Source organism: Priapulus caudatus, unplaced genomic scaffold (assembly GCF_000485595.1).
Source record: "Priapulus caudatus unplaced genomic scaffold, Priapulus_caudatus-5.0.1 Scaffold928, whole genome shotgun sequence".
Taxonomy (NCBI): Eukaryota; Metazoa; Priapulida; class Priapulimorpha; order Priapulimorphida; family Priapulidae; genus Priapulus; species Priapulus caudatus.
The window spans coordinates 63778-71712 of NW_014577989.1; the positions used below are offsets into that span (position 1 = coordinate 63778).

General features: G+C 43.8%; 3 protein-coding genes across 4 annotated transcripts in view; all 3 read right to left on the minus strand.

Moving 5' to 3' along the window:
- Positions 1–5302, minus strand: part of LOC106814466 (ropporin-1-like protein) — a 6299-nt gene extending 997 nt beyond the window's left edge. Inside the window, exons 1-5 of the mRNA XM_014818782.1 lie at positions 5030–5302; positions 4520–4637; positions 3681–3842; positions 2353–2525; positions 1026–1699 (exon numbers count right to left, since the gene is read on the minus strand). Of these exons, the coding sequence (XP_014674268.1) occupies positions 1633–1699; positions 2353–2525; positions 3681–3842; positions 4520–4637; positions 5030–5160 (651 nt within the window). The 5' untranslated portion in view covers positions 5161–5302 and the 3' untranslated portion in view covers positions 1026–1632. The remainder of the gene's footprint in view (positions 1–1025; positions 1700–2352; positions 2526–3680; positions 3843–4519; positions 4638–5029) is intronic.
- LOC106814469 (intraflagellar transport protein 20 homolog) overlaps positions 1–7935 on the minus strand; it is a 26753-nt gene that overhangs the window by 12889 nt on the left and 5929 nt on the right. Inside the window, exon 1 of one of the 2 annotated variants that reach the window (XM_014818784.1) lies at positions 628–632. The exons of the other annotated variant lie outside the window; for it this stretch is intronic. Within the exon in view, the coding sequence (XP_014674270.1) occupies positions 628–631 (4 nt within the window). The 5' untranslated portion in view covers position 632. Of the gene's footprint in view, positions 1–627; positions 633–7935 lie in introns of those variants that run through there. 2 annotated transcript variants of the gene reach the window in all.
- Positions 6630–7935, minus strand: part of LOC106814465 (malectin-B-like) — a 7174-nt gene continuing 5868 nt past the window's right edge. The window contains exons 4-5 of the mRNA XM_014818781.1: positions 7598–7655; positions 6630–6953 (exon numbers count right to left, since the gene is read on the minus strand). Coding sequence (XP_014674267.1) covers positions 6679–6953; positions 7598–7655 — 333 coding nt within the window. The 3' untranslated portion in view covers positions 6630–6678. The remainder of the gene's footprint in view (positions 6954–7597; positions 7656–7935) is intronic.

Below are 7935 nucleotides of genomic sequence, written 5' to 3' on the forward strand. Positions count from 1 at the left end.
CATATTAGATAGTACCAGGGTACGTTCCGGTATACCGGACCGTACCCAGGGTACGGTACGTTCCGGCAGTACCCCGGGGGACATAGACCCTCTCAGCAATACTAAGGCCAATGGCAAAGGGGACGTAAAACTAAAAGAACCACTGAGGGCACAAAAAAACTCTGGCTGTGACCACCCTCAGTGCCATTCGGCTAAAAGGCTAACTACCTGGCTTTAACCCAAGCTAGGTCACACCTAGCTCTAGTAACTATAGCCCGCGTACGGCAACTGTTGCTAGGTCACACCCCATGGCTAGCTACTGGCTCCCTGCGTTATTATCCACGTAACCGTGGGCTACGCTGTAAACTATCCACTCCAGATCCAGATCCAGTACTAGCAGTAAAAATAACGGAAAAAAGGTTAGCCCGTACTTCTTTTGGTTCAGGATAGAGAACATGGGTCCCAATAAAACCAATGTCATTTACATCAATATAAATATAATATTATATCAACATAATAGGTTAGGGTTATGGTTAGGGTTATTGTTAGGGTTAGGGTTAGAATTAGGGTTAAGGTTAGGGTTAGAATTAGGGTTAGGGTTAGGGTTAGGCACATTCACATTGCCATTGGCATTGGTTTTATTGGGACCCATGTTCTCTATCCTTGGGCCCTACTTTTACTAACTGTAAAAAAGGTGGTAATAAGCACACAAATGTAGTGACCTACAAAATTATAAATTCTAACAATCCAGATTCCAGAGTACAATGAATCAGTACTAGCAGCTCTGCTAGCAGTTTAACAAACAGTGAGCAGCCATTAAACAACTGAACGGTGCTGCCACCTATCCACCAGTTTTACCCACATCTCAGTGGTTTCACCCATAAATATATATATATATATACACTCTTCCCATGTACAACAACTAATTCAAAAGATCATTTGACTTTTTGCTTGACCGCTGCAGCAGCTTTTATTACGTACAACAGCAAAATCGTGTACACAAGCACTTATGGTTTAACACTGCATGACCATTGATATATATATACATATAATTAGCTTTTATGTCAACGCTTCACCCCCTCCTTGGTCCCTCTAGCCGTCTCTCTCGCTTGCTCTCGCTATCTCCCAAATACGTTCAACGAGTGACCGCGGACTCCCAAATCTTTCAATTGACAACAGTGCCATCTATTGTGACGAAATGCATTAAACCAATTACAATAAAAAAAAAAGTACATTTTATTCATAAGGGTTATTACATGAGAATGTAATACCACTAATACACGAATGTAATACCATTACTCGATGTATATTCACGAACACAGATATATAATGACAATGATACTGTTCAAATATTTTATTTTATGTGAGATCCACATTATACTCCATTCAAGCGTGCCCGCCAATTCGTTGCCTAGTATTCACGTGCACACAACCACACTTTTCGTGTAATTTAGATACTGCATAATGCACCACAACTCGGTGACCAGCATTGCATGGTTATATTTGTATGGCATGCACTCGACAGAGCCGTAACATTCAGTGAAAGCGTAATCGCTACGGCAACCGTTGGTCGTCAAGGCAGCCGCGTGCGGATAGGACGTAATCGAATGTGAGTGCCTGTGAGCAGTCGAATTGCAACTCCTCCGTCCCACGTCACGCAAGATCAGGACAGCTATTGCCGAGAAAGTCTTTAGGGCTGATCATTCCACCCTGGTCATCACTGCAACGACGCGGAACGCCACGGTTAAATACTTTAATCTTACAATCATTAAATCACAAATAAAGATGAACATAAGTTGTTTAATTATTTCGACCCCGTGCTAACCAGTTAAAAGTGGACGACGGGCACTGGAACTGACGTAATTTGGTGTATGTAATGTCTTTGCCATATATCGCAATCTCGGCATATGAATCACACAGATCAGCTCATGTGTTGAGAGTGTCCCTTTCCTCCGGGCGTAGATGGACAAGATGGCGTCGGTGGCGTAGATCATACTATATGCTTCAAAGTCCAAATCTTCCACAAAAACATTCCACAGTCATACTTCCGTGCTAGACATGGCCTTATTTCCCTAACCCTAACCCTGACCCTAACCCTAATCCTAACACAAGTGCAGCCACATCACGTGACCGTCCATCTACGCCCGGGGGAAAGTGTTTCCCATGTGTTGAGGCTACTGTATTTGTGCTGCCACCTATCGAGAAAGGAAGTAATGAAACAGAGTTTCCGGGGGCAGCCAGTTTCCATGTTGGACGTTAGAAATGAAGATACTGAAAGGTATATGAATCTGTGTAATCCTTTTGTGAACACCGCACAGTGTGCTAATGCGGTAATTCGACAATTCGAGGTACGTGCGAACGACGAAAACTCACGAGACTTTGCGGAGATGCTTGAGCGCGCCCTCCAGCCTCTCCCGGGAGATGCTCTCGTCCGTCGTCGCGAGAAACGTGTAGACCTCCTCGAACATCTCGAACGAGACGGACGCCTCCGCTGCATCTTCCCGTCTCGCCATTTCGCAGACGAGTCTCAACGTCTCGAGAAGTCCCTGTGCGACGGAAACGCAAACGGGAGTGCGCTCGATCGTCTCGAAAGAGCATGATAAGTAGTACGATATAGCGCGGTAAGATTATTATTATTATAAAATCTTTATTCCATGTAATTCAAATACAAATACATGTCTTTTTCATAGAGAAATAATCTGATAAATGCAATAGTGTTGAGCAGTTAAAATAATAAAATTTATGAGTGATACAGTACAAAACAACGCCAGTACATTCCGTAGTACGATATAGCGCAGTAAGATACGAGTAAACGCAAAAAGATCGCCTGATTTCAGCGAACACGACAAGCAGGGTATTATAGCCAGGATTGAGTATTGTGGGAGTGCAGAAAAAATATTTGGGAGTGCAATTTTTTTGTATGTGTGTCTAAGCCGTAATATTTTAGGCCGTGCTACACATTTTTGGCCCTGCAGTTTCAAAACTGACCGTGCAAATCACGGCTGCACAGCTCGCTGGCTAATATGTTGACGACAAGAGCGCGGAGCGCGAGTTTGTGCGGGAAAGAGACATTGTTACACTCACCTCCGTAACGGAACTGCAGGCGAGCGCGAGGAAGTGTAACCACGGGACGTCGTCCTCGAAACCCCCCAGTGTGACGAATTCCATCAGCTGATCAGGGGAGAGACCCAGACGCTCCCATTTCTCTCTAATCGTGGAGACGTCGACGGTGGCGCTGGCATTGAACTGCAACGGACCGTTTATAGCGCGTGTGTGCTAGGTTCATACTTCGATTAAGAATTCTTATGGCAATGCTAAACATACGGAGATTATATCCTTGTGCTTTTTTTACTTAATCTTTCTAAATAATAATTGCGTGTGTGTGCACGTATGTATAGCAGCTGGACAGCTAATTTGTATGGAATGAGTCTGTACAATTAGCCACTGTATTAGGCCGACCTAAAAATTACCTTTGGTTCGGGTCACCCGCCCCACTTCACATTTCGGAGTGATAAAATGTGCGACTGCGGTCACTTTTAGAGGGTTTCAAGAAAAAATAAAATTCAAAGATACCGCCTGCCGATCACTGCAGTTTCAAAACTGACCGTGCAAATCACGGCTGCACAGCTCGCTGGCTAATATGTTGACGACAAGAGCGCGGAGCGCGAGTTTGTGCGGGAAAGAGACATTGTTACACTCACCTCCGTAACGGAACTGCAGGCGAGCGCGAGGAAGTGTAACCACGGGACGTCATCCTCGAAACCCCCCAGTGTGACAAACTCCATCAGCTGATCGGGGGAGAGACCCAGACGCTCCCATTTCTCTCTGATCGCGGAGACGTCGACGGTGGTCCTGGCATTGAACTGCAACAGAGCGTTTATAGCGCGTGTGTGCTAGGTTCATACTTCGATGAAGAATTCTTATGGCAATGCTGAACATACGGAGATTATATCCTTGTGCTTTTTTTACTTAATCTTTCTAAATAATAATTGCGTGTGTGTGCACGTATGTATAGCAGCTGGACAGCTAATTTGTATGGAATGAGTCTGTACAATTAGCCACTGTATTATGTGATTCTCTGTGACACTGTATTAGGCCGATGAAAGTTGATTTCATGGTTCTCGTCAGGCATTGTTGAGATTTTGATGAGGGATTTAGATCAACATTCATCTTTCATATACAAACCAATAGAACTTAGTGAGGGTATCAGGTCTTGTACATATACATTGTGCAAAATATGATTGAAAAATGTCATAACTTCTTTGTTGACAGTTTTTACTCAAATTTTTTTACTGTTTGTCTTCCATACATGTAGTGCTGACTGTAGATTGTTGATTTTTTGAGGCGGGAATTTCATATGGGGACTTTTTGATGCGGGAATTTCGTCAGCGATGAGTGTTGAACTTTTTTGGTGCGGGAGTAAAATTTGATGCGGGTGCTGACGAGAACCATGACATCAACTTTCATCGGCCCTATCTATATGCCATTTTCATGTTTCAATTTCACTGTTAATTAAAAAGAAATGAACTTAGCGAGACACCTCCTTATGTAATTCCGATAATAGCTCTCTTGTCACTGGGGGCCTGCCTTTCATCTCGGCTTGATCGAGCCTGCGCTTCACTGGTGGCAGGTCACCAGATGTAAGTGCTTGGAAATACCTGCAAGTTCGATATATATTTTATACATACGTTATATTTATATTATTACTATATACTATACTATAGACTATAGGCCTATACTATAGTCTATACTTAGTACTATAGAATAGTTTTCATGGGGATGTCCACCAGGCATTGAACAATGACAATGGCCAATGACCAATGACCATGACCAATGGCAATGGCCATGACCAATGACCATGACCAATGACCATGACCAATGGCAATGGCCATGACCAATGACCAATGTCAATGACAATGGGGCATGGCATTATTATATTATTAATATTATTAGGATTATATATACTATTACTACTGTTTACACTTACATTTTCGTGTACTATTACTGCATAGCATTAATACATTTATAACACATTTGCCGTGGAACTTACTCAGCTGACCAGGATAGAATGTCTTGTGGTTGTGTAATAATTGCTGCCTTTGTAAATTGTTTCATGATGTCCGCCAATGCAGCTGGAATTTTTATCTGCTCCTTGCAGTACAGTGGGGTGTCGTTATGCATACTTGCTAGTGTTACTCTCTCAACGATTACTTACAATTCAAATGGTATTTGTCATTAACACACTAACAAAACCGTTAAAAATATAGTTTACTTGTTAACATATTATGTACTGTAGGTTTACACTGCATGCTTATTTTGTGAATGGTAGCGATAATCAACAAACTTGACATAGCAACACGCCGTTCGATACTAGCGCCGCCGCTGCGCTTGCGCTTACCCGCAACCGCAAGTTATATTAGACCTAGTATATTTGATAGCTTTCTAATATGCTTTTCCTGCTCCTTGCCAATGCTATGTAGCAATCTCCTTTATCGTGTGCACGAGTGTGTGTGTGCTCGCATGCGTGCATGCACAGCCACGCACTCCAACATTCAACCAAATGTTAGCGCCACACAATGCACCTTTATAAATTATTATCCCCGTTAGATGGCGCGACGATGTCAATATGCTAGACGAGTTGATTTTTCCAATACATTCTATGAAAAATTCTGTTTAAAATCATGTCCGAAATGTCACACGTGCAAATAGGATTATATTGACGACTTACAAAGATTTTAGTTAATTTTATAAATCGTGATATGTATATTACCTCAATAAGAACTAGAGTAGGCAGATTCTCTTAGAAATAAAAAAATAATTCAATTGAATATTCACTGTCTTTAGATTGTCAATATTAAGTAAAATTCATCTTTATTAACTTTACTTCCAAGACCTCACAGCTCATGTAAATTGCCCACAATATACAGAAAAAACACATCACATGTGAAACAACAATGAAACGATATATAAGCCTTTGTAGAACGTGTTGTGCATGAACCTTATATAAAGCTATGATTAACTGCGATGTGCATGAACGAACGTTTACAGGTGCACGCACACACACAAAACACACATTATTCTCGACTGATATGACGACTATGCACATCACAATACACAACTCATGCATCTATACACTGCAGTGGCTACGTACGGATCTAAGAGACTGGCTAGAACTTTGGCTACAGCGATATACCACGAATAATAACTCATGGAGTATATTATGAATCACCATACTAATCGCTGGGTACACTGGACAGTGGATGTTAAATGGATTTCATACCCAAAACACATTCGCGCAGATCACAATCAACGGTATCTGCGAAGATGTGCATTACATAGTTTGCCTATACACAAACAATAAAAAAGACATATCAAAGAAGTTCAAGTTGGTGATTAAATTTGCTTGTATTACTTTATACGGCACATCCACGTTTCGACAACTCGGAACGCTAGTCTCCAAGCTTTTGCAGCAGCAGCAGCAGCAGCAGTAGCAGCAGCAGCAGCAGCAGCAGCAGCAGCAGCAGCAGAAGCAGCAGCACAACCAGCGACCCACTACGCGCTCACCCACCGTCGAACACACCGCTCGCTCGCGCAGTCCGTTCACTCTCTCTCCGCCACCGCACTCCCTCTAACCCGCCAGGGGGCGCCGCACTCCCGCGTCTATCCCGCCAGGCGGCGCCGCTCGCTCGCTCGCTCGCATCAGAGCTTGCAGAGGAAGAAGAGGAGCGGTATGAAGCATCCGACGGCAATGAAGATCGGCAGCATCGTGTGCGTGTCCGTCGTCGCGTACGGGTCGGCGAGCTTCGGTCCCGACGGCTTCCTCTTCTTCGCCTTCTGCTTGCTGTCCGCCTTCGGCCGCGCCTCCTCCTCCTCTTCTTCCTCGTCGTCGTCGTCGTCGTCGTCGTCGTGCTCCTCCTCCTCCTCGTCGGTTTCAAACTCGGACGATGTCGGCCACTCGGGCAGCTTGGGGACGTCTGTAAGCAACGAGGGAGTCGGGCGACGATCGTCGCCACGGCAATGAGTGATGAGAAGGGAGTCGAGGACGATCGTCACCACGGCAACGAGTGACGAGAAGGGAGTAGAGCATGATCATTGCCACGGCAACAAGTGACGAGAAGGGACTCGTGGATGATCATCGCCATGGCAACGAGTGACGACAGGGGAATCGAGAGTGACTATATTCGAATATAATTCCAACTATTTTGACACGTTAGCAAAGGTTTCAACAATGGACCTAGCCATCTATGTCGAGACGGAACGAAGGTGCTTGAGCTTGCCACCAGGTGGCAGCAGGTGACAAGAGCAGAACACAGAGGGGACTGTGCCAACTGTCGAAACTGTTGATACATTTAAATTCGTCTCAAAATAAAAAGAACTCGTCGCAATATCATAGAATCCGGCAAACTAATTAACGATTAACGAGGAAGTCGGCAACGATCGACGCCATGGCAACGAACGACGCCATGGCAACGAACGACGCCATGGCAACAAACTACAACTCATCCCGCGTGCACCTGACTTATTAATCGCCATTGGCCGTGGATTTAATGTTACCGTGGTAACGAAGGACGTACATGCACTCAAAATAATCAGCGCCAAGACGAGAATTGCAACTCACCTTCTTTAGTCCCCTTCTTCACGTAGATCGCATTGATTTTAGGATTATCTCTGTCCGTCTGCGGAAAAGAAGAAAAACGAGTCTCGTATAAAGATTAATGGCGTAAAACAATGATAAACTCTCTGTCCGTCTGCGGAAAAGAAGAAAAACGAGTCTCGTATAAAGATTAATGGCATAAAACAATGATAAACTCTCTGTCCGTCTGCGGAAAAGAAGAAAAACGAGTCTCGTATAAAGATTAATGGCATAAAACAATGATAAACTCTCTGTCCGTCTGCGGAAAAGAAGAAAAACGAGTCTCGTATAAAGATTAATGGCATAAAACAATGATAAACTCT